This window comes from Chelonoidis abingdonii, chromosome 14, assembly GCF_003597395.2.
Source record: "Chelonoidis abingdonii isolate Lonesome George chromosome 14, CheloAbing_2.0, whole genome shotgun sequence".
Lineage (NCBI taxonomy): Eukaryota > Metazoa > Chordata > Testudines > Testudinidae > Chelonoidis > Chelonoidis abingdonii.
Genome location: NC_133782.1, coordinates 35,358,794 through 35,385,234, shown reverse-complemented (window position 1 = coordinate 35,385,234; position 26,441 = coordinate 35,358,794). Strand labels below are relative to the sequence as shown.

The following is a 26,441-nucleotide window of genomic DNA, read 5'->3' as shown; positions in this document are numbered from 1 at the left end:
TGATGGAAACCACATCCTGGGAGGGGTGCAGCCACACACATCCCAGCACCCCAAGTTCCAGCACCTCTGGTTGTGGCTATTCCCCTTCTCCGACTTTCCTTTTCCTTCTCTCTCTAACCCCAATACCTCCCCCCCTCTCACCCCGGAAAACAAAAAACCATACACATGATAAACAAAGCTTGGGCAATTCGTCACAACATTCATTGCTTTGTCTGTTCCTTCCTCGTCCTCTTCCTTAAGACAGATACGTAGCAGCCCATGTGTTTATAAGAACAAAACCCTTCACTGGACACACAGCTTCCCTCTGCGGAGAGGCTGAGAGACAGCGAGCAAACAAACCACACATGGGAAATGTTAGCCACAAAAGAAAGGCTCGAAGGTACTGTGGTGATAAGAGTGGGGAAAGGGCCTAGATAGAGTAGAATTGAAGCAATTGGAAACAGGACTGGAGAGAAGAATAGAAAAGAATAGAATAGAGGTCCCCTTTGTCTGTTTGTGTCTGGATTGTAGGATCTTCAAGGCGGACATTTTCTCTTTCCATGTTCATCACCAGCCAGTGAGGCCGTGTCCCCAAGTGGCATTACAATGATAGAAATAGACACCACTCCTAGTGAGAGTAAGTCATGGGGGCAGTGGAAGGAAGGGTGACCATTGCAGCTTTAGGTTGACAGGTCTTTTTGTTTCAACTCACTGGCATTATTTCTCTCCCCATCCGCAGGAATGAGTCCCTCGTGGGGCAGGTCAACCACACTATGACGACTCATTTCATCCTCTTAGGGATCCCCAACCACCGATGGCTTCCAGACCATCCTCTTCGTCACCTTCTTAGCCTTCTACCTCTGCACCCTGCTGGGCAACCTGCTCATCTTCTCAGCTATCCTCACTGACCCCCACCTGCACACCCCCATGTACTTTTTCCTCTGCAACCTCTCCATGCGGGATATTGGTTTTTCTTCCATCAGTACCCCCAAAATGCTGATTAATCTCTGGGCTGAGAGCAGGGTCATCTCGCTGGGCGGGTGCATGTCCCAGGTCTTCTTCTACCACTTCCTGGGCAGCACCGAGTCTCTGCTCTTCACAGTCATGGCTTACGACTGGTACATGGCCATCTGCCGCCCGCTGCGCTACCTGCTCATCATGAACCGGAAGGTATGCGCCCTCCTGGCTGCCGGCACCTGGATCGCCAGCTCCTTCCACGCCACCATCCTCACCAGCCTGACCTTCACGCTGCCCTACTGCGGGTCCAATGTGGTGGAGTATTTCTTCTGTGACATCTTCCCGGTGGTCAAGCTGACCTGTGCGGACACGTATGTCATTGAGACCGTGGCCTTCACCAACACTGGGGTGGTGCCTATGACCTGCTTCCTCCTCATCTTCGCCTCCTACGTCAGGATCATCTACTCTGTCCTGAAGATGAACTCAGCCGAAGGGTGGCGCAAAGCAGCCTCCACTTGCACCTCACATCTGGCGGTGGTGACGCTGTTCTTCGGGCCCTGTGCCCTTGTCTACACACAGACCCAGCTAAGCAAAATGCTGCTGACCCCTGTGCAGCTCTTCAGCAACGTGGTTACGCCCATGCTGAACCCTGCCATCTACACGCTGAGGAACAAGGAGGTGAAAACGGCTCTGAGAAAACTGAGAGGGGGTCAAACACCTGCACCTTAATGTGCGGCAGCTGCAGGAGTAGCATGTGGGTCTGCTTGGAAATACATCGACAAACACATCTGCATGGCGGCTCCATGGCTCTTGTGAACCTCTCTGTCTCTCCCCATCCCCACACAGCCCCCATCTATCTATGTGGATCTCTACAAGTCATAAAAATCTTCCTAAAAGATACCTGCCTATGGGCAGGCACAGTCAGTCTGCACTAAAATAGGAATTGGAGATCCAAATCTTGTAGCTGACTTATCTACATAGCTTGAACTCTAAGTCTATAATTATAAAGAATGTTTTCTACTCCTTCAATTATTCTAATGGCTCTTCTCTGAATCTTCTCCAATTTATCAGCACCGTTCTTGAATTGTGAACACCAGAACTGGACACAGTGTACCACCAGCAGTCACACCAGTGCCAAACAGGGAGGTAAAATCACCTCTCTGCTCCTACTCGAGATTCCGGAGTTATGCATCCCAGGGTCGCATTAGCTCTTCTGGCACCAGCATCGCACTGGGAGCCCATGTTCAGCTGATTCTCCACCATGACCCCGACATCATTTTTAGAGTTACTAGCCCCAGGAGAGAGCCCCCCATGCTACAGGCACAGCCTCGGTTCTTTATTCCTAGATGTACATGCGTATGTTCAGCTGCTTTAAAATGCACATTATTTGCTTGTGCCCCTTACCTAGCGATTCTGATCCCGACTGGGGAGGAGGTCGGAGGAGCTATTCCAGGGTTGGGGTATGGAGGGAGGTCAGTGGAGTTTTTCCAGGGGGAGGAGAGAGGACACTGGTGTTAGCCTAGGGTTAGCGTTAGGGGCAGGGAAAAGGTCAAGGGAATTCTGCTTGTGTTGAGATAGGGCAGTTGGGTGACACTAGGGTTCAGGTGATGGATGAAGTCAATAAAAAGTTACCCAGTGTTTGGGTGAGGCAGGAAGTGAATACATTAATGCCAGGGTTTATGAGGGCTAGGCAGGAAGTTAGGTGAATGACATCATCTCCTTGGCGTTCAGTTCCCCACCTGAGATACAGTGGTAACAATTATTCTTTTCTCCCACCCATTTCTCTTGTAAGCTCTTTAAGTCAGGGGCTGTCTCTCGTGGTGTGTCAGTGCAGCACCCTTTGCAGCTGGGCCTCCAGGCCTCCCATACAACAGAAATAATAATGTATTTTTCTGAATTATCACTGTGACACCCTGACACCCCAATATTCACCACTGTCATGTAATTCACATTTGTTTGTACAAGGTATGTCTTGTAAGGTGTCATTCTAAAAGTCTTGATCTGCTAGACATGAATATCTCATTGGATTGTATGTGCTACTGTCGTATGTGAAGTTATGAAGGTTGGCTTTGTTTTTGTTAGTGAAACTGAAAAAAGCAGCCTTTCAGGTACAACAGTGAAAAGGCCAAACAACGTTAATGGCTTATTGTGGAAATGCACAGAAGTACAGGGATTACCCCAGGAACTGTGTGCAACAGAAACGTCAAGTTTCTCTTGTACACAGTGCTGTAGAGACAGCACTACACAATGGGAACTGCTTGAACCAAGTCACAGCAAAAGAGCTTTCCAGCAAGTGAGAAGAAGCTGTAAAAGGGGGACAATAATGTCATGAGGGGACCTCACTCTCCCTACACCACCACACCTGGAAACACCTGAGGGGCAAAGAATGAACTGTGGGAAGTGATGTTCCCAAGCTAGAAGGATCTTTAGCCTGTGTATGAAAATCTGGGAAAGCCAAGGCAGCTTGTGCCTTAAGAGTCTGCCAGCCTGTTTATCACTCAGGGTGAGAATTTGCTAATTTATATCCTACCTATCTAGTGTGTTACGCTCAGTTTGTGTTTTTTGTTTATTTACTAAGGTAACCTGCTTTGATCTCTTTGCTATTACTTATAGTAATTTAAAATCTATCTTTTGTAGTTTAAAAAAAACAACAAAAAAAATTTATTAACAAGTTTATGGAATTCATAGCTGGGGGCAAGAAAGCTGTGCATATCTTCCTCCACATTGAGGGAGGTGGCAAATTTCAATGAGCTTGTGCTGTACTGTGCAACGCCGGACAATAAGATTTTAGGTTTACACTCCAGAGGGGGTGAGCACTTGAGTGCTGGGCGGCTCCTGAGCTGAAGCCTTCCCAGACAGAGCTGATCTCAGTGTCTGTGTCTCTCTGCAGCCGGGTGTGTCCCTACCTGTGTGTGCTGGAGGAGGCGTGAGGGCCTGGCTGAGCAGGACCGGGTGAGGGAGCCCAGGCTGGTAGAACAGGCGGGCTCAGTGGTACCCCAGTATACCAAGTGGCACTCGGGGGACCAACTTGTCACAATCAGTAAATCCTCAGCCATGGGATTTAACCGTGTGCCTTGAAATGAAAAAAAATAAAAGAAATAAAATGAAAGGAACCTGGGGTAGATAACATCTCCCTGCAGAACAGCGCATGCGAGCCCAACACCCGGCACTAGAAACAGCCCTGACGCTGAGGGAAGAGTGCCCCCTACTGAGTTACCTGCACCTCTCTCTGCTCGGCAGCACTCCCCTTTGCACTGCTGGGATCATCCTGAATTTTCTCAGTTGTTTCTTTCCATTGGTCCAAAGAGCCACAAATCCAGACTATGCAGCTTGAGAAATGAAAACCTGGAATGGAAGTTCAGTGCAGAAATTGTGCACATTGATTTTAAAAACTGCAGTAGATTCTGATGGACAATGAGAAAGTGCCATTGACCACCAAGCCATAGGCACTGGATGCAGGGTTACCAACTTTCTAATCACACAAAACTAAATACAACTGCCCCTCCCACTACCCCACTCCTTCCTCAAGGCCCCACCCCCAATAGCTCCATCTCCCATCCCTCCATCACTCACTTTCCCCCCACTCACTCACTTTCACAGAGCTGGGGCAGGGGGTTGAGGTACAGAAAGTGGTGAGGGCTGTAGCTGGGGGTATGGGCTATGCAGTGGGGCCAGGATTGAGGGGTTTGGAGTGTGGGAGAGAGCTCTGGGATGGGGAAGGAGATTGGAATGTAAGGGGTATGGGTTCTGGGCTCAGGGAGCAGGCTCCAGGTGGGGCCAGAAATGAGGGGTTCAGGGTGAGGGAGAGAGCTCTGGGCTGGGGAAGGGGGTTAGGGTGCAGGGGGAGTGAGGACTCTGGCTGGGGTGTGGGCTCTGAGGTGGGGCCAGAGATGAGGGGTTGAGTGCAGGAGGACACTCTGGGATGAGGCAGGGGGTTGGAGTGTGTGGGAGTGAGGGCACTGGCTGGAGGTGTGGGCTCTGGAGTGGAGCCAGGGATGAGGGGTTTGGGGTGCAAGAGAGGGCTCAGGGCTGGGGAAGGGGATCAGGGTGCAGCAGGGTGAGGACTCTGTCTGGGGGTGTGGGCTCTAAGGTGGAGCCAGGGATGAGGGGTTTGGGGTGCAAGAGAGGGCTCAGGGATGGGGCAAGGGGTTGGGGTGTGGGATCAGGGTGCGAGCTTCCAGCAGCACTTAACCGTGGCTTCCAGGAAGTGCCCATCAGGTTCCTGGAGGCCCTAGGCACATGGACAGCCAGGGAGGTTCTGTGCACTGCTGTTGCGTCTGTAGGCACCGTCCCCGCAGCTCCCATTGGTTGTGGCTCTTGACCAATAGGACCTGTGGAGACAGCACTCGAGGCAGGGGCAGCGCACGGAGATGCCCTGGCTGCACATGCGCCTAGGGGCTGCAAGACCTGGAGGTCTTTTCTGGGAGCTGTGCAGAGCTAGGGCAAGCAGGGAGCTTGCCTTCGCACCAGGATCCCACTGTGCCGCCGAACGGACTTTTAACAGCCCAGTCGAAAGTGCCAACCAGAGTTGCCAGGCTCCCTTTTCGAATGGGCGTTTTGGTCAAAAACTGAGTGCCTTGCAACCCTGACTGGATGGCCAGGGAGGAAGAAGCAGGGAGAGCAGGCGGCTATAGTATTTGTAACTGAGAACTGTATCAATTCAACACACCTACATTTAAAGAGTCATATGAATTATTTGTCAGCTATTATCTTGTGGCCAGGAGAAAAGCCTGAGACACAGGAGATCTGGGTTCCTATACAGGCTCTGTAGAAGACTCCCTATTTGACCTTGATTAACTCACTAAATCTCTTCGTGCCTCAGTTTCCCCATATGTTATTCATGGGTAATTAAATCCTTTGCACTCTCAGCTATAAAATGTGTATTACATTCACGTGCGGACTGTCTCTATCTGTGCTGGGTGTAGCACAAAGGAGCCCACATCTCAGTCACAGACTGTACCATAATCCACATGATAACAATAGGGATAATACAAATTAAAGAGTCAAATGCAGTTCCGGCTCCAGTGTCCTTGGCAATGACACACAGAACTCAGCTGACGGAAATCAAGAATAACTTCTGAGCCTGGTACCAGCGCACTGAGAAGGCCCAGACTGGGGACTCATTAGAAATTTCAACATTTTAATTAATCCCAATGGCTATGGCTGGGCATAACACAGCCACAGAGATTAATTATACTGTCTGCTTCTGCCCCTTCGCCCTGGCTCCCAAGTAAGATGTCCCCCAGAGAAGAGGGGGAAATGATAGCAATTAGCGGAATCGCAAGGAGCGTTATTACAACTGCGGTGCTGGGACACCAGCAAATGGATCGATGAGATCTCTGCTGGAACCCCCAAATCTAGCCCTGTCTCTCTCACATCCCTCTCTGTGTGGTGTTGATGGATTTGTCTACACTGTAGAGCTTCCCAGCGATGTCGCTAACCACTGCCAACCCCTTAGTGTAGATGCACAGTAGAAATCCAAGATGAGACTTTTGTCTATTCCGCTTACCAGGCTAGTGAAAGAGCAGCTTTCATTCAGTTAAATCAGCTGCAATCCTCTAAATGCCCTTTCTCCTGACCCCCGATTGTGCAAAGGGGTGGGCAAGAGGACACGTGCGAGGCCCAGAAAGACGCAGTGCGATGTTCATCCCAATGACAAGAGGAGGGCTGGGATTGATAACCCTTCCTATGTTTGGGTTTAATTACATAGACCATGAAAAGCAGCGTCTCTTGTCCGAGCGCTGCCCCAAACAACGGTGCCAGGATCTTGTTGGAGTTGGGCAGGGGGGAGAGTGTGGTACTGTACTGCCAAAAACGACTCAATGCTCTTTTTGGAGTCTCTTCTGTGCTGCCAAATGTGACCAGAAGTGGTGCCCAGGGCGTATGCTGCCCTCTGTCTGCACAGCGGTGAATTTCACCCTCACACATAACCACACAAGGGCACAAATACATCCCTGTGCACTGAGACGCAGCAAAGGGGCAGGGGAACAGCGGGGGACACGAACCAAGGCCAAAGCTCTGTTGGCTTCAGAGGCCTCCAGCTGCACGCCTGGCCCAGGTTACTCCTATTTCACACCCCTGGGGGGAATTCTCTGGCTTGTGTCACACAGCAGGAGAGCCTAGACGAGCATGAACATCCCCTCCCCCCAAACAATGTCAGGGTCAGATTCTCAGCTGGTAGAAATCTACACATCTTCTTTGATTCCTGTGGAGTTACTCTGATTTACACCAGGGTGTGCGGCTGAGAGGGGAAACAGCCCCAGGGAATCCAATGGAGTTCCCCAGGAGTCAGGTCAGGAGGAGCGGGAGCAGAATCCGGACCCCGGTGAAGCTGGGGATCTGGCCCTCTCAATTCAGTGGCGCTACACTCACTGAGCCTGGCAGGGATTCAGGGCCCTGGCCCCGACAGGCCCAAAGGGGATTTAAAGACCACGGAGAGCCATAAGGAGGCTGGAAGCTGTGAAAAAGTTGTGGGGCTCAGCCACAGAGTGGGGCGATACGCTGTGGCAGCCCTTGGTAGCTTCAGAGCAGATTAGGTCTCCGGGATGGATACCAAGAGCCCAGGCTGTGCACCTCTCCTGGGCAATGGGTCATTTGGGATAAGAAAGCTGGATGGTGCTACAGAGGAGTCAGGGTCGTGGACAGAAAGGAAGAATTCCAGCCAGCTGGAGCGGCCCCTCCCAATGCAGCCAGTGTAAGACTCCTGCTTTGGTAAAGTTCTTCTCACTCTATCCCTCAGTCTCCGCCTCTCTCTGAATCTGCCAGTCTCTGTCTCGCTTCGAAGAAGATGTCAGCCCAATATTTTCTGTAGAGAGAAATCGATCCACTGTCCGTCCATCCTTCTCTGTGTGCCTGCCTGCCATTCTGTCTGTCTGTTGTGTAGCTATCCTTTATCTTCCTCTCTCCATGTGTTACAGCCCCAACCTGCCAGCGTCTCCCCTTCAGCCCAGCCTCTCCTGCACGGGGAAAACTCCATGGCAAAACATAAACAGACACTTCGTTATTGCCCTTCAAATATCACCTTAAAAATCCCTCTGGCAGCTTATCCACAGAGCCCAGCCTGCTGATCACGGCTGAGCAGATGACAAACTATGGCCACATTGGGTGCTGAGAGCCATTGAGCCAAACGGTGAACCCTGGAAATGATGGAATGCACATCAAGCCAGGGGGTGCAGCCGCCCCCCAGCCTCCCAAGTTCCAGCACCTCTGGATGTAGCTATTCCCCTTCTCCTTCTTTCCTTTTCCTTCTCTCTCTAATCCCCAATAAGCCCCCCTGCTCTCTCTCTCTCTCTCTCACACACACACACCCCATTCACATCATTAAAAAAGCTGGGGCAATTCTTCACAACATTTAGTTGTTTGTATGTTCCATCCTTGTCCTCTTCCTTAACACAAACATGTAGCAGCCCCTGTATTTATAACAACAAAACCCTACCAAAACAAAGTGTTGCGCTGCACATATGGCCATCCCTCTGCAGAGAGCAGGAGAGAGAGAACAAATCATGACTGATGATAAGGGTGGGGAAAGAGCCTAGCTAGAATAGAATTGAAGAAATTGGAATAGATCAGGAGAGAAGAAAAGAAACTGGAATAGAATAGAAAAGAATAGACGTCCCCCTTGTCTGTTCCTTTCTGGACTGTAAGACCTTCAAGGCAGACAGTTTCTCTTTCTACGTTCAGCGCCAGCCCAGGGAGGCCCTGACCCCAAGTGGCATTACAATGATAGAAATATTCACCACTCCTAATGACAGTGAGTCATGGGGGCAGTGGAAGGAAAGGTGACCATTGCAGCTCTAGGATGACAGGTCTGTCTGTTTCAGTAACTCACTGGCATTCTTTCTCTCCCCTACCCCAGGAATGGGTCCCTCATGGGGCGGGTCAACCATACTATGGTGACTCATTTCATTCTCTTAGGGATCCCCAACACCGATGGCCTCCAGACCAGCCTCTTTGTCACCTTCTTAGCCTTCTTCTTCTGCACCCTGCTGGGCAACCTGCTCATTTTCTCAGCCATCCTCGCCGACGCCCGCCTGCACACCCCCAGGCTGTGCTTCTTCCTCAGCAATCTGTCCATCATAGACCCTGGATTCTCTTCCATCAGCACCCCCAAATTTCTGGCCAACCTCTGGGCGAAGAGTAGAACCATCTCTCTGGGCGGGTGCATGTTCCAGGTCTTCTTCTGGCACTTCCTGGGCAGCACCAAGTGCCTTCTCTGCACTGTCATGGCCTATGACCGGTACGTGACCATCTGCCACCCGCTGCGCTACCAGCTCATCATGAACCGGAGGGTATGTGCCTTCCTGGCCGCCGGCACCTGGATCGCCAGCTACTTCTGTGCCACCATCCTCACCAGCCTGACCTTCAAGCTGCCCTACTGCGGGTCCAATGTGGTGGAGTATTTCTTCTGCAACATCTTCCAGGTGGTCAAGCTGGCCTGTGCTGACACGTATGTCATCAAATGGTGAGCTTTACCAACATTGGCATGGTGCCCACAGCCTGCTTCCTCCTCATCCTCACATCCTACATCCGCATAGTCTACTCTGTCCTGAAGATAAACTCAGCTGAAGGGCAGCGCAAAGCAGCTTCCACTTGCGCCTCACATCTGGCAGTGGTGACGCTGTTCTTTGGGCCCTGCACCCTCGTCTACACACAGCCCCAGCTAAGCAAAATGCTGGTGACCCCTGTGCAGATCTTCAGCAACGTGGTCACGCCCATGCTGAACCCGGCCATCTACACACTGAGGAACAAGGAGGTGAAAGCGGCTCTGAGAAAACTGAGAGGGGTCAAACTCCTGCACGCTGATATGCGGCAGCTGCAGGAGTAGCATGTGGGTCTGCATAGAAATACATCGAGAAACAGATCTCTCTCTCTCTCTCTCCCGATCCCCACACGCCCCTCTCTCTATCAGTCTATCTGGATCACTAATAACCATAGAAATTCTCTTACTTCACAATCTGACATTTTCAAAGCTGCCTAAGGGACGGGCACACTCAGTCTGCACAACAAGCAATACAAATTGGAGATTCAAACCTTGAAGAGGACTTTGAAAATCTCAGCCTTGTTACACAGCTCTACAGAGCTTGAACTCTTTAAGTCTATCGTTATATGGCAGGTTTTCTAACCCTTCAGTTATTCTCATGGCTCTTCTGATTCCTCTCCAATGTGTCAGCAGCCATCTGGAATTGTGAACACCAGCACTGGACAGAGTGTACTGTCAGTGGTCACAACAATGGTAAAATCACATCTCTGTTCATACTAGAGATTGCTCCTTTATATATCCCAAAGTTGCATTAGGTCTTCTGGCCACAGCATCAAACAGCTAATTCTCCACCATGATCCCCAAATCTTTTTAAGAATTGCTGTTCCCTGGGAGAGAGGCCCCCATCCTGTAAGCACAGCCTCTATTCTTTGTTCCCAGATGTGCACGTATACGTTTAGCTGCATTAAAATATCACAAATCCAGACTTATGGTGCCGGAGAAAAGAAAACCTGGAATGGGAAATCAGTGCACAAAATGTGTACATTGATTTTTAAATCACTGTAGCTTCTGATGGATAATGGGAAAGCTCCATTAACCTCCAAGCCATGGGCACTGGACAGCCATAGAGGGAGAAGCCAAGAGAGCAGCCGGCTATAGTATTTTGTAATTGAGAACTGTATCAATTCTCCACACCTACATTTAAAGAGCCTATGGGAATTATTTGTAAACCATTATCTTACAGTTAAGACAAAGGCCTGGAACACGGGTGATCTAGGTTCCAGTACAGGCTCTGTAGAAGATTCTGTATTTGACCTTAAGTAACTCACTACACTGCTTTGTACCTCAGTTTCCTGACCTGGTTATACATGTGTAACGTAGAGCTACTGAGAGAGAGAGATCAGTGAAGCTGCTTTACTGCCTTAACTAAGTGCCAGTTGACTAGAAGCTCATGCCTTTAGCTCCAAACGTCCCAGGTTCAATCCTACCTGCTGATATCCCAAGTCTGTTGGCATTACACATGGGTAATTAAATTCTCTGTCACTCTCAGCTATGAAATGTGTATTGCATGCAGGTGGACACAGGACCGGCGCTAGGGGTTTTAGCACCCTAGGCGCACAGCAATTTCGCCGCCCCGCGCGCTGGTCCCACGGCTCCGGTGGAGCTGCCGCAGTCGTGTCTGCAGGCGGTCCATCAGAGCCGCGCAAGCAGCTGACTGTCCGCAGGCACGACTGTGGCAGCTCCACCGGAGTCGCGGACCAGTGGACCCTCCGCAGGCACCACTGTGGCAGATCCACTAGAGCTGTCTGACACCCCCTCCGGCAAAATGCCACACATCAATAATCCTGGTGCCCTAGGCGATTGCCTAAACCGCCTAAATGGAAGCGCCGGCCCTGGCTGGGCACTGTGTCTCTGTATCTGTGTTGTGTGTTGCACAAAGGGACCCATGTCTCAGTTCCAGACAGTAGATCCTATCATAATATCTATGATAACAATAGGGATAATACAAATTAAAATAGTCAAATGCAGTTCCAGCTCCAGTGTCTGTGGCAATGATCCCCTTGATAACAATAGGGATAATACAAATTAAAGAGTCAAATGCAGTTCCGACGCCGGTGTCCTTGGCAATGACACACAGAACTCAGCTGATGGAAACCAAGAATAACTTCTGAGCCTGATACTAGCACACTGAGAAGGCCCAGACTGGGGACTCATTAGAAATGTCAACATTTTAATTAATCCCAACGGCCATGGCACCCCATGGGATGCTCTGACTGGGCTGGGGATAACACAGCTACGGAGATTAATTATACTGTCTGCTTCTGCCCCTTCACCTTAGCTCCCAAGTAAGACACCCCCCAGAGGAAGGGTAGGAAATGATAGCGATTAGAGAAATTGCAGGGGGCCTTATTAAAACTGTGGTGCTGGGACACCAACAAATAGATCAATGAGATCATTGCTGGAAACCTCCCCCAATCTAGCCCTGTCTTTAATTCTGTAAAGACCTTTCTCCTGCACCCTGATTGTGCAAAGGGGAGGGTGAGCAAACACTCCCAAGACCCAGAGCAATGTTCATCCCAATGAAAAGAGGTGGGATGGCGTTCATAACATTTCCTATGCTTAGGTTGGTTAGCAAACTCTGAAAGGCTGGTTCTGTGTCACTCTGGTTAAGTGGCACCCAGAACAATGGTGCCATGATCTACTCCTGGGGGAATTTCTGTGCCAAAAAATTAAAAATTGTGCAACCAAAAAATTAAAAACTGTGTAAAAAATTTGAAAGTCTCTGCCTCTCCTGTCTGGGGTCATACAGTACAGCCAGGAGGGGCCTGCAGGCACGGGAAGCTGGCTCGCGGGAGTGGTGGCACCAAGTTCTTCTCTCCTTGGCTGCTGCATTTCCTGGGAGTAGAGCCCTGTGGATCACTGGATACCAATTGCTATCCACAGATATCCTCATCCGCAGATAGAAATTTGTAACCGCGCAGGGGTCTACACCAGTTTGAATTATTTATGGTCATTTATTTCAAAATACCTGTAAGTAAGTATTCTGTAACATAAAAAACGATTCAGGAAATGCTTTTTGACAAATCGATTCTGTACTAGGCGTATAACACAGAACTCTGAGCAATAATTAATTCAAACTACAGGATAGAACCATATTTCCTGCACCCCACAGAAACAGTGCAAAGCTTGAGGGAATCAGGGGTAATGGAGGAGCTGAGGGAGAGGGAAGTAAATTGCTGGGGAGGAGGTTGGCTGTGAACTTGGAGGGTTGTTGGATATGGGCGGGGAAAGTATGGAAGGGTTTTTTGGGGGGGGTCAAGGATGGATTGTTAGGGTGTTTCCCCGATGCAGACCCTGGTTGACCCTTAGTCTCTCCCATTCAATCAGGTACATCTTCACCTATTCCCATGTGTCCTTGTACCCCCTGTCCACATGTGTTCCTCCACCCCCACCCCCTTGTGACCCTGCACTCTCTCACCCTGTCCCTATGTGATTGTGTACCCCCTCCCCCATCCCCATGTGTCTCTGTGCCCCCACTCAACCACTCTGTCCTTATGTAGCTCTGCATCCCCTTCCTGATCACCATGTGGGCTCTGTGCCTCCACTCCCATTCAGCCCCTGTACCGGTCTGTCCTCTCCCAGTAGCCCTTGTGAGCCGCTGTCTGACCCCCCCCCCAGCAGCCCACCCTGTCTGTCTCCCCATAGCCCCTGTCTCCTGACCTGGCCCAACAGGTGATGTGAAGAAGGCAGGCTCTTTCTCTTCCATAGCTGGTGGGGAGCTGGGCTTTGTTCTATGGCCACAGTACCCTCTGGTGGGCAAAGGCAGAAATGCAGCAATATTTTGGCAGAAGCTTTTTTCTGCACAAAAAAAAATTAATATGTGCAGCTCATTAAAGCTGAAGTAGTGCAGAATTTCCCCAGGAGTAAAATCTCAACTCCATCTTAACAATGAAACCATCGTCAACCACCTCCATAATTATACAGATACCTAGGTCAAAGGAAACTGTTCATACGTTAAAATATTTAACGATCTTTGCTAGCTGTCATTTCACTGAAATGATGCAAAATCCAGTAATAGCTCATTAGGCTGATGCCTCTGCTACCACATTCTTCTGGGAGCTTATCCCACGAGTGAGTGAAGAAATATAAAAGCACCTTCCTCTTCAAAGTTTTACTCTTTGTTTCAATTGTTTCATCCAAAACATAAGCACAGCAGGGTATGTGAAATCTCCTGCTCCAGGAAACAAACCAACCATTCCACAATGTGGATTAAGAAAATACTTCACCTGTGCACAGGTAATCCCATAACTAACTAGTGCAGAGTGTCTTACATGATCCCCTGAAGCATACAGTCACAGAAAAGTAGCACTGAAAGGGGCCTGGACAGGTCATCTAGTCCAATCTGCCCACTCTGAAGCAGGGCCAAATATACTTAAACCATCCCTGACAGATGTTTGTCTAACCTCTTCTCAGAAACCTCCAATGATGAGGTTTCCACAACCTCCCTTGGAAGTCTGTTCCAGTCCTTAACTACCCTTATAGTTTGAAAGCTGCATTGATAAAGTGGGTTCCAACCCATGAAAGCTTATCCCCAAATAAATTCGTTAGTCTTTAAGGTGTCACAGGAAACTCCTTGTTGTTTTTGCTGAAACAGACTAACAGATACCCTTCTGAAACTTGTCACCCTTCTGAAGTGTGATGCCCACAGCTGGGCACAGGACTCCAGGTGGGACTTTACCAGTTGTGAGTAAAGCAGAAGAATTACCTCTTATGTCTAACATATGACACTCCTGTTAATGCACCCCAGAACAGGGATTGGCAACGTTTGGCATGTGGCTCACCAGGGTAAGCACTCTGGCGGGCCAGGCTGGTTTGTTTACCTGCAGCGTCTGCAGGGAAGCTCCTACTGGCTGCCGTTCACCACTCTAGGCCATTGGGGGCTGCAGGAAGTGGCGCGAGATAAGGGATGTGCTGGCTGCTGCTTCCAGCAGCTCCCATTGGCCTGGAGCAGCGAACTGCAGCCAGTGGGAGCTATGATCCGCCAAACCCGCAGACGCTGCAGGTAAACAAACTGGCCCGGCCCATCAGAGTGCTTATCCTGGGGAGCCGCGTGCCAAAGGTTACCAATCCTTGCCCCAGAATAATATTAGCCTTTTTTGCAACTGTGTCACAATGTAAACAGTGAGGTGGTAATGTTTGCAGAGGATACAAAGCAGACTGGGAAGAGTTACAAAGGGATCTCACAAAACTGGGTGATTGGACAACAAAATGGCAGATTAAAGTCAATGTTGAGAAATGCTAAATAATGTACATGATGTAGCCATGCCTCAGTGGGTAACTGAGAATACCAAATTCAGGACAAATTGCTGAGAAATAGGATAGACACACCCTAAACTAATGGCTATTCCTCCATAAGATATACCAAAACCAGGAACGAAAGTAAGCTTCTGTTTCACCACACTGGCTAACAAGAAGTCATAAAAGCAGTTTCCTTAGGTATTCCAGTTTTTGTATCACCCCCCCAAAACACTGGTTTTAAATATGAGCGTTTTTTAAAAAACAATTTAATCAAATAAAAGGTTCTTCTGATCTCAAAGGACCGGCCATGCATCCAAGTGAATATATGACTTAGATTTCACCCAAAAATCACGCCGATGCCAGTCCTTTAGTATCTAAAATCTAAAGGTTTATTAAGAAAGAAAGTTAAAACTGGTCAAAGGAGTCAAATACATACAATAATGGCAAAGTTCTGGGCTCAGGCTTGCAGCAGTGATGGAATAAACTGCTGCTTAAGTCAAGTCTCTGTCTGCTTCCAAATCGTTGGAAGAACCTTAGTCCTTTGGTTAGAACGCTTCCATTAGTGTAAGTTCATAGTCCAGAGGCTGGAGCAGAAAAGGGGCAAAATTGAGGGGTTTCCATTCCAGGACCTTTTATATCTTCCGCCATGTGGAGGGAAACCCATTATCTCAAACAAAGCCCTCAGCACAACTAGTAGAAAATTACAGGTCATAAGAGAGTTCAGAGTCATATGTACATGCATGAAGGTTTGGCCACAGTAGAAGCCATTACCTATGCCTCATACAGCATGATTACAGGACCTTAGAGGTTTTTAAGGTCAGGCTTGACAAAGCCCTGGCTAGGATGATTTAGCAGGGAATTGGTCCTGCTTTGAGCAGGGAGTTGGACTAGATACCTCCTGAGGTCCCTTCCAACCCTGATACTCTATGATTCTATGACAGTCCTTTCAGTGTAGATGAGCATCCCCATGGTCCATTGTCAGTTAAGTGTTTCTTGATGAGCCACTTGATTTGATCGTCTCTCCAAGACGTGCTGGCTAAATACCTTGTGGGCATTACCCTGGGAGCAAACATTTGAAATACAACAATAGAGCCAATGCTTATAACTTCAAATACAAGAATAATACATGCATTCAAATAGCATAATCATAACCAGCAAATCATAAGCTTTCAATAAACATCTTACATGCCACATTTTGTGCAAGGTTTGTTGCAAATATATAACAGTGGTTGCAACAATGATCTACATGGTCATATTTTGATCAGATAATGTCACATATAGAATCCCAACTATACAAACACAAAATGATGGGGTCTAAATTAGCTGTTATCCATCAGGAAAGATCTTATCGTCATTGTGGATAGTTCTCTGCAAACATCCACTCAATGTGCAGCAGTTGTCAAAAAAATCTAACAGAATGTTAGGAATCATTAGGAAAGGGATAGATAATAAGACCGAAAATAGACACCCACGCTTTGAATACTCCATGCAGTTCTGGTTGCCTCATCTCAAAAGATATTAGAACTGGAAAAGATACAGAAAAGGGCAACAAAATTGTTTAAGGGTACGTAACAGCTTGTGTACTAAAGACTGAAAAGCCTGGGACCAACAAGGGATATAACAGAGATCTAAAGAATCAAGAATAGTGTAGAGAAAGCGAATAAGGAAATTTTATTTACCCCTTCGTATAATACAAGAACTAGGGGTTACCTAATGAAATTAATAGGCAGCAGGTTTAAAACAAACCTAAGGAAGTACTTCTTCACACAACACACATTCAACCTGTGGAACTCATTGCTAGGGTATGTTGTGAAGGCCAAAAGTATAACTGGGTTCAAAAAAGAATTAGATGAGTTCATGGAGGACAGGTCCATCAATGGCTATTAGCCAAGATTGTCAGGGACACAACCAAAAGCCTCTAACTTGCCAGATTCTGGGACTGAATGACAAGGGATGGACCACTGGATAATTGCCCTGTTCTGTTAATTCACTCAGAAGCACCTGTATTGGCCACTGTCAGAAGACAGGATACTGGGCTAGGTGGATCTTTGGTCTGACCCAGTATGGCCGTTCTTATGTTTCTTACATTACTATCTCATATTCAATTTATGATCCATCTGGTACTGGCTATCACTGAAGGCAGAATACTGTACTAAATTGAGCTGTGGGCAAGCCACAGTGCTCTTCTTTTTAAGAGTGAGGAATGTGTTTGTCTGTCTCTCTATCCCCATTCACCCCCTCTATCTATCTATCCTCCTCAGTCACTCAACCAAGATTTACTTGTAAATTCTCAGAAAATTCACCATGCTGGATATGCTTCTTCCTCACTAAATTACATCATTTTCTTTTCTGCCTTCAGACAAAAGCCTGTAGGAATAGGAACCACGGTAGAGACAAATGGCAAGGCAGAATGTCACCCATATGCTGGAATTCACCCTCCTGGGATTTTCTGGGGCTCAGGAATGGAAGGTTTGCTTTTTTCCTAGCCATCTACCTGTTGACTCTGCTGGGGAATCTTGTCATCCTGTTGACCATCAGTCTCAGCGCCACTCCCCCATGTACCACTTCCTCAGCAAGCTGTCCCTCCTGGACATGTACCATTCCAGCGTCTTGCTCCCCAGGTTGCTGGCTGATTTCCTGGCAGGCTCCTGCTCCATCTCCTTTGGCTGTTGTGAGGCACAGCAGTATTCTTTTCACTTCTTTGGAGACACCGAGTGCTTCCTGCTGATGGTTTTGACCTACAATCAATACGTGGCTACATGTGACCCTCTGCACTATGCCAGGACCATGAACCAGAGGGTGTGTGTCTAGCTGGTGACTGGGATGTGCCTGGCAGGGTCTCCCAATTAGCACTGCAGATATCCCTCACTTTCCAGCTCCCTTAATGCAGGCCCAATCAGCTGGACCACTACTTCTGCGACGTGCCGCCTCTGCTGAAGCTGTCCTGTGCCAACACCTCATTAAATGAGGCTGTCCTTTTTGCTAATATTGGGTCGGGATGGTGGCCTCAGCTCCTTGGACTCAATCCTGGGCTCCTAGATCTGAATTGTCACAGCTGTGTTCTGGATGCACTTCGAGTAGAGGAGGCACAAAGCCTTCTCCACTTGCGCTGTCCACCTCACCGTGGTCGCCTTGCTATACAGCCCCTGCATCCTGTGCACATGCAGCCCACCCCGGCCATTCTGTTCCCTATTCTGGGAAGGGATTATGGGGTTGGGGCTGTCTTGTTGGGAGGTCTCAACAAGATAAGTAGCCATCAAAACAGCATTTTCACCAGCTAAAGATTTGGGTGGGCAGAGGCCTTTGCACCTGCAAAAGAAGCACAAAATAGTTGGCTGTGTTACAAGACTGCTCTATAAATGCAGGATCCCTGTCTGTAATTGGCTTCCCCAGACCTAAAGAAGAGCTCTGTGTAGCTAAACAGCATGTCTCTTTCACCAACAGAAGTTGGTCCAATAAAAGATATTTTACCTTCTCTGCCTCATCTCCCTGCATGAAGATTGTTCATTATTAGACAAGGTGCAGGTAGATGGTACTCAAGGACAAGTAGTGTAGATCCTGGCCTTTGTAGGACCAATCAAATCCACCATTCCAGGGTGTAAATGGTTTATCATGGACAAGCTGTGACTCAGGAGCCCAGGATTCCACTCCCAGTTCAGCCGTAGGCTCTGTGGGTGACCACTGGGAATTTCAAAGAAGCATCAGGGTGAATGTACCAGGCCTTTGTGGCCCTCTGCTGGGACTTCAATTCTTGCACAGACACAGCCAGTCAAAGCCCAGTGGGCTAAGATAAAAGGAGCTGCAGGACCTTGCTGGGAGCAAAGGGGTGACGATGGGGGCTCTGCTGTGGCCGCATTTGCTGGCCCTGGGAGCGAGAGGACCTGAGGACAGTAACTGGAAGATAACAGGTGGAGGTGAAAGGACTGAGTGGGAAGAGGCAGTGGGAAGCAGCAGCCAATTGAAGGGAGCAGTACATGGTGGCTGGGAAGACGGTCCCCGGGCTGGAACCCAGAGTGGTGGGTGGCCCAGGTTCCTCCTCTGTCAAAATGGCTTAAGTCCCAACACAGGGACAAGTCTCCTTTAGAAGCCTGAGCCAAAGGTAGGATTTAAAAGGTCCAGCAACCAGGCTGAAGACCCTGGTCAGGGCAGACAGTTCGATGGACTCTTTGCTACTCGGTAGCAGATCCGTTTTTTCACCGTGTGACTTGACCGGAGGGCTGAGACATGGAAGACCTGCCAAGAGGGGTCGGCAACCTGGCAGGGGGGTCAGGTGCAGAAAAAAGATTGCATAACCATACCCAGCCACTAGGAGGCACTCAGGAGGTGGGTGGCCCCCCTTCCAGGAGTGCCAGTCCTTTGAGCCATTTAGAGAGTCTCAAACTTAATGTGTCTGGTCCTCAGCCTGGGAAGTGGGGGCAATAACCCTTCCCTACCTCTCAGCCATGAGGCTAGATTCACTGGTGTGAGTCAGGAGAAGGGGCACAGAGGAACCTGCGAGATGCATGCTCTCAGAATCTCCTGCCATTGCTTGCCTTAGCTCACGCAGATGCCAGGAAGAAGGACCTTTGAAATAGGAGATCTGGGCAGGAATTCTCTGGCAAAGCATTGTTGTGGTTTTTGTTGGAAATGCCAATTCAGCAAAACCAAACTTGCTTGCAAACTGGTTTGAGGTTCAATGGAACACAACTCAAAGCATGTTTGGTTACAGACGTTTCAAAGATGGCCAAAGCCTCCTGTTTAACACTGTCAAACCAGAAAATGTTGGGGGATTGAGTCTAAATGACTTCAATTTTGAAATTGTAGTAAATCTACACTACAAATGTTTAAAAAGGAAAGATGGTTAAAATAGAATAAACATGGTGAAATTATCTAAAACCAATTTTTTTATTATCCCAAACTGAATTCCCCCCCAAATTTTTAGTTCAATTTTTTTGAGATTTCAGCCCTTCCTCCCGACTCATAACAGGCACTATTTCTAAATGTCAAACCTTTCCATGGGACAGGAAAACCATCTCCTGCCCTCGTATAGTCTGGCAGACATGCCCCTTGGGGTCTGCTCCTTACAACCAAGAGTCAAAGTGAATTTTCTCAGTGTAAAAAGACATAGGGGCAGTAACTCCCATGGTGCTTTGGCAAATTACACCAGCTGGGGCTATGACCTGCTTTACGTTAGAGCTGCCTCTGTAACTAGGATATAATTAACTATGTTAGCATTTAGCCAGGAAATGTAGCCAAATACCATGATTAGTGACTCCTAGTACTGCGCTTGCAGCTGGGGTCCGCACTGACTCTCAGGAGACAGCACCCCCTGCTGAGCCCCCCCCCCCCAAGACCCCTCGCTGTAGCATAGTGCTGGGACATGAGGGTCAGCAATGACTCAGAGAACAAGGCCATCTACTGAACCCCCCACCATCCTCCCAGCAACTCAGTGTCCCCCTAGGAGCTTGCTGGAACACTGGGCTCCACATTGACTCCAAGCAGAGCGCACATCCTAGTGAATAACCCACTCCAGTCTCTGGCATACAGCATCTCCTAGCAGATCCCTGGGCTCAAACTGGCTCAGAGTGGGAGGCCAAGCCTGAACTATCAGGGAGAGCAGTTTTCTGTGAGAATTGCTTCATTAAATGAAGCAAATGCCAGACTTTCAGTCCATTGTGAGCACCAGAAGCACCTGCTCTAGCACGGCCATCGACTCTCCTCTCTAATGAAATCTCTGAGCTAGCTCCTTCGCTTTGCCCCAAACAACAATTCTAATAAGGCCCATTGGAGTTTGCCAATAGGAAGGCATTATTATGTTCTTAAAAACACAGCTAGTATCAACAGTTTAACACTGATGTAGCTGCAAGTGACCTGTGGAGTGAAATACACCAGAGGGGAAGAAGAGAGAGCGCAGGGAGGGTGCAAGGTTATAAGAAGGTGCAGAGAGAAAGGACACGTCAGAGCTGAAGAAGAAACTAAACAGAACAGAGAAACGATTCGCAGAAATAGAGAAACGGTCTGCTCAGATGAGCATCAGGGCGCCTCCATCCAGGTCTCCCACGGTGCCTGCTACCAGCTGCATCAGAGGCAGGGGCAAGGACCCTGAGGTGGGCAACTCTGGGCTCATCTCCACAAGAAAGTTCCCCTTAAGCTCTTTCAATCTGAGGCTGGCATCACGTGGAGGACGAAGCCTTCTTCTGTGTGAAGAGTTGGGTCAGGGAGATGTAAAGGGCTGAAGAGAGACCTCAGGGCACAGCAGTGAGCAGGTGAGAATGGCTTAGCACCACAGCTGGGACACAAAGCCAGGCACTGCGTCCAGATGTGTAGATTCATAGACTGATGGATTTTTAATACTGGAGGAGCCCAGCATTATCATCTAGTCTGATCTTCTGGATACCACAGAATGTCGAACCCAATAACTCATGTCTGACAAACTCCCAGATTCCACAAAGGCCATTGTGACTCAAAGACCCCAAAAGACAGAGAACACTCTGCTTCCCTTCAGAGCGTTCCCATGACTAATCACCCTCACATTTATCAACGTGGGCTTTGTTTTTTCATTTGAATGTGTCTCCGTTTAACTCCAGGGATCTAATCCTGGATGTGGGAGAAGAGAGGGGTCTTGTGAGCTAGAGTCGGGGAGCTGGGAGCCAAGATTTCGATGCAGGCTCTGGGAGCAAACGGGGTTCAGTGGGGGCTGGGGGTTCAGCACGTGTAGTTTCATTTCCCATCTCTGGATGGGAAGTGGGGTCTGCAAAGATCACCCATTGTGCTCCCTTGGTTAATCACAAACACCCGGCGTCCACTCGCAGGGACCCAAACGGAGTGGATGGAGTGTGGGAATCAATCCCAGCTGACCCATTTCATCCTGGTGGTGCTCCCATATCCCCCAGAGCTGAGGATTCCCTTGTTCCTCTTCTTCCTCCTCATCTACCTGTTGACGCTGGGCGGGAACCTGCTCATCCTGCTGGCGGTGGCCCGGGACCGCCGGCTGCACAAGCCCATGTACTGGTTCCTCTGCCACTTGTCCTTCCTGGACATGACGGTCTCCTCGGTGGTTGTGCCCAAGGTGGTGACCGGCTTCATGCCAGGCGGTGGGGCCATCTCCTTCCATGGCTGCATGGCCCAACTCTTCTTATTCCACTTCCTGGGCTGCACCGAGTGCTTCCTCTACACGGTCATGGCCTACGACCGCTTCCTGGCCATCTGCAAGCCACTGCGCTACAGAGTCATTATGGACCGCAGAGCCTGCCTGTGCCTGGCAGCAGGGACCTGGCTAGGGGGCTCCCTGCACTCGCTGATAGAGACTGCGCTCACCTTCCACCTGCCCTATGCTCAGGACACCCAGGTAGGCTACATCTTCTGCGATATCCCGGCTGTGCTGAAGCTGGCCTGCAGGGACACGGCACTCAACGAGCTGGTGACATTCATCGACGTGGGATTCGTGGCCATGACCTGCTTCCTGCTGATCCTGACATCCTATGTCTACATCGTCTCATCCATCCTGAGGATCCGCTCCACCGAGGGCAGGCGTCGGGCCTTCTCCACCTGCGTGGCACATATCACAGTGGTGATGACCTACTACGTTCCCCTGGTCTTCATCTACCTGAGGCCAGGGTCCCATCACCCCGTAGACAGGGTGGTGGGTGTATTCTACACCACGGTGACCCCGCTCCTCAACCCCCTCATCTTCACACTGAGGAACAAGGAGGTGAAAGTAGCCCTGATGAGGCTAGGGGGTAGGAGACTGGCTGTGCCCTGAGTAGTGATCTATCCTGCCTTCAGCAGGAGCTACCGGAGGACTGGACAGGAGAGAGGGACTTGGGGGATTCTGGGCTCCTGGGTTCTAGCTAGGGTCTGAAGGACTGTGGTCTGCCAGGGTGGAAGATGGGTGGCACCTGGTAAGCTTAGCAGGCCTGTCATCTGTTTATTTTTAATTATTATTGTTGTATGTTCTCTCTGTAATGCTAAACATAATCAACTGTGTGAAATCTGGCTGATCACTGGTCATTCTTGTCCTTGTCCCTGAGAAGGAGCAAACCACAGGTACTGGAATAAGCTCAGATCCCTGGAGATAGTCACAATACAATGCGGGGGGGGGGCGTTTCCAGGCTCCCTGGTCTAGTGGGAGAAGTACAGGGATCCCCGCCCAGCAAGAGGTGGCAGCTGGAAGCATTTGAGCTAAGGGGACACGTGAGCATACAACAAAGGGGGTAGGGGTGCAATTAACCCTGAAACTGCAATACTTACAATGGTCTATTCAGGACTTAAATTCTGTGAAAACATGATTAGTTTCTTACCTTGGCTTTCCTCCTAGCCAAACCTCCTCCACTAGGTTCTACCATTACCTGCCAAATACCCTGGAAATTCTTCTGGGGAGGAGCCATCTCTCACTGTGTGTCTATGATGCACAGTGGGGTCCCGGTCTCAATTACTGTGTGTCTGTGCAATGCTTGTGTAGCAGGATAGTTACCCACTCCTACCCTTTGGGGCTTAAAACAGCCCAGGAGAGGGTTGCAGTTGGGGCAGGAAGGGCTTAAAAGCTGCAGCTCAAAAAGCTGGGCTGATTGGGGAAGGGGCTGCAGCTGGGCCACAGCCTAATCAGGCCACAGCTGGCCTGTATAAAAAGGCCAGGGAAGCCAGGAGCAAACAGTCTTCTTCTGCCTGTAGAGGAAGAAGGGGTTGGCTGCTTAGAAGCTAGAGACAAGCTACCTAGAGTGGATCAGGTCTGGGGAGCTCCAGCTTGGAAAGCCCTAGGCTGTGGCCTTAATAAAGGCCAGGACAGGTACTGGGCTATGGAGGAGTAGCCAGGGATAGGCACAGGCAGCAGGTCAAAACCCCTCTTTGCCAGTGATGAATGGTGGATACTGCACTCTGCCCTAGAGAGTGGGGGCTAGAGGAGACTGGGCAGTAGCCAAACTGAGGCAAAGTGGGGATAGTGGGTTGGAGGTTCCCCAGGGAGGGGAGACCCAGATTGGTGAGGTACTGCCAGGGGGCAACACCCCAGTTAAAAGGGCTCTAGGGTCCAGGGAGGGACTCAGGGGGCCAAGAGAACAGGCGGATCACCAGCCTACAGAGGGTGCTCTGGGCTGGAAAAGAGCTAATTCCTGAGGACAACCAGTAGGAGATGCTGCCGTGGTGAGTCTGCACATCTGCAGCTTAGCACAGTGGGGTTCCAGTTTCAGTTATTGTGCCTCTGTGCAGTGCTTAGTAGTCTCTGTGCTGGGCCTGGAAGGAGCTAATCCCCAGAGCTGTTAGGACAAGTTGCTGTAGTGGTGAGTGGCCTTGTGATAATCCTGATCTGTTACTGTTTATCTGCGCAGTGCCTAGCACTGTGGTGTTCTGATCTCTGTTGCTCTGTGTCTGAGCAGTGCCCAGTGCAGTGGGGTTCCCAAGCACAGTCACTCTGGGTTTGTCTGTGCAGTGGAGTCCCAGTGGCTGTCACTGCTTGTGCAGTCTCTGACCAGTGTGGTCCTGACCTGTTACTGTGACTGTGCAGCCCCTGGGAGAATAGGGCTCCATTCCCAGCTGGGCCTCCAGGTGCAACCACCATACACACACTGACAGTATACCCAGGGTTGTGAGGCTAAAGTCATTACTGACTGGGAGGAGAATGAGGAGGAATTCAGTCATGGGAGTCAGAGCAATAGGTAGGGTCTGTGTGAGACAATGGGAGGTAATAGGATCGGCAGCTTGGGGTTAGGAGCTGTGTTTTTGTCCCATGTTTGAACATCTGGCATACTGGGGTCCTGGTCCGTAACTGTGGCTCTGACGTACTAATGCAAGGAGAAGGGAAAAGAACAGAATTTCAGGCTCATCTAAGAAGGGTCCTGGGTCAGAATCTGAAGTGTTTAACTTGTTTTAGGGGCACAGGAACAGCCAAACAGTATCAGACCACTGGTCCGAACAGCCCATTATCCCACCCCTTGGAACTGTCAAAGCTCTTCAACTCCTAAACATAAAATGTCTGTCACCACATGGTCTTATTTTTGTAAACCTCACCCCTGCCCTCAGTATGCCACATGCACTTGCTCTGTCTTGTCTCAGGTTAGAATGTCCTGTCCTCGGGGCCCTTAAGGCCTCTCTATCTCTGTGCAGCATGCAGCACAAGGGGGCCCATAGGCCCCCAGCGATTGCCAAAGAAGGAAGGCTCTGAGGTGAAGGCACTGGAATGGGACACCAGACAGCCTGTCATTTGCTCTGTGCAAGCCCTAGTTTCCCATCTGTAAAATGGGGCTAGGTCACTGCCTTAAGGCTGTTTGGATTATAAACTCCTTTAGGACAGGGACTGATTCTGCACAGGGCCCACCACGTCGAGCCAGACTGCTAGGCATTATTGGACAGATCCCCAGCTGGCAGAAATTGGCTGTAGCTCCATTGGAGTTAATGGTTCAGATCTGAACCCACCACAGCTCCACGGGAGTCAGTGGTTCAGGTCTCGAGCTAGTGTCAATTGAAGTCAATGGGGCCACATCAGTTTATACCAGAGAGGGTCTGGCCGCGTATGGCCATATCTGTATGTAGTGAGATTTCTACACTGTTCTGGCCCAGCAGTATTACTTTCCTTGGTGCCCAGTTCACTGTGGGTTGATGTAGTAGAGGGTCATAGTCCCATCTAATGGGTGATGTTTACCCCTGGGCAGGTCCATTGAAAACCCAATTTTCCACCAAAGAAAAGCTCCAAAAGAAAATTTACCACTCGTCCTTTATGATGACTGGCTTTTGTATAACTCAAGATGTTCTCGTTATCCAGATCAATCTCTGATCCTTGTTTGAAATCTACTAAGCTCTTGGCCTCAATAATAACGTGTGCCAATGAGTTTGTCAGGCTAATTGTGCAAGTATAAAATGGTTTAGGATGGAAGTTGATATAAAACCGGTGAGCTGACCCTCTGCACAACCAGGCAAACTTCATTTCACACTTTTGCTTTAGATTGGGAATTTCAAAAGCACCTCACAAGAGCTAGGTGTCTAACTGCCATAGATTTTTAACTTTCTTTGGAAATTCCAGCCTTAAGGTCCAGCTATTTTTGCTGTTCTCAAAGATTTCACTTGCTTTTTGTCGGACTCATAAATGGGCCCAACTGTCTCCAGACGCTAGATTCCGGATTTATTTTTAATTTGAAGAACTAGAAAAAGCACAGAAAACTTAATGACCAGTTCCAATGACAAAACAGCTGGGGGCAGGAAACAAGAAAAAATTCCCCATTTTATTCCCAGGTTTAGGTTCTACGTGTATTGCATGTTACTCAAAATTCAAGGCAACAGGTACAGAAGACACAATACATAAACACCACAAATCCAAAATACATTCTGTGTGATGAGTGTAGCATTTTTTTCTTCCTTTTTTATCTTTCTAGCTTTATCTATGGGTATGTCTACAATACGGGATTATTCTGATTTTACAGAAACCGTTTTTTTAAAACAAATTCTATAAAGTCAAGTGCACACGGCCAAACTAAGCACATTAATTCGGTAGTGTGCGTCCATGTACCGAGGCTAGCATTGATTTCCAGAGCGTTGCACTGTGGGTAGCTATCCCACAGTTCCCACAGTGTCCCCTGCCCATTGGAATTCTGGGTTGAGATCGCAATGCACGATGGAGCAAAAACAGTGTCGCGGGTGATTCTGGGTAAATGTCATCACTCAATCCTTCCTCCGTGAAAGCAACCGCAGACAATCATTTCACGTCCTTTTTCTCTGGATTGCAACCATGGAGCCCGTTTAGCCTTTTTTCACTGTCACCATA

At 49.1% G+C, this 26,441-nt stretch overlaps 3 protein-coding genes and 2 pseudogenes across 3 annotated transcripts in view; all 5 read left to right on the top strand.

The window, feature by feature from the left end:
• RAB2B (RAB2B, member RAS oncogene family) overlaps positions 1–26,441 on the top strand; it is a 225,343-nt gene that overhangs the window by 61,720 nt on the left and 137,182 nt on the right. The gene's annotated exons all lie outside the window — the stretch shown is intronic.
• Positions 738–1,816, top strand: LOC116828038 (olfactory receptor 10D3-like). The gene is given in 2 exon segments (XM_032786013.2): positions 738–788; positions 790–1,816. Coding segments are annotated over 2 exon segments (912 nt in total). The 5' UTR covers positions 738–752; the 3' UTR covers positions 1,666–1,816.
• Positions 8,805–9,760, top strand: LOC116828027 (putative olfactory receptor 10D4; annotated as a pseudogene).
• LOC142047767 (olfactory receptor 10G7-like) lies at positions 17,124–17,994 on the top strand (annotated as a pseudogene).
• LOC116828028 (olfactory receptor 10G6-like) lies at positions 21,522–22,454 on the top strand. The gene has a single exon (XM_032786004.1). It carries the CDS (start codon positions 21,522–21,524, stop codon positions 22,452–22,454), a length of 933 nt encoding a protein of 310 aa, XP_032641895.1.

Excerpts from the sequence above, each read along its gene's own strand:
- LOC116828028 (XM_032786004.1), top strand. The coding sequence starts at position 21,522 with ATGGAGTGTGGGAATCAATCCCAGCTGACCCATTTCATCCTGGTGGTG.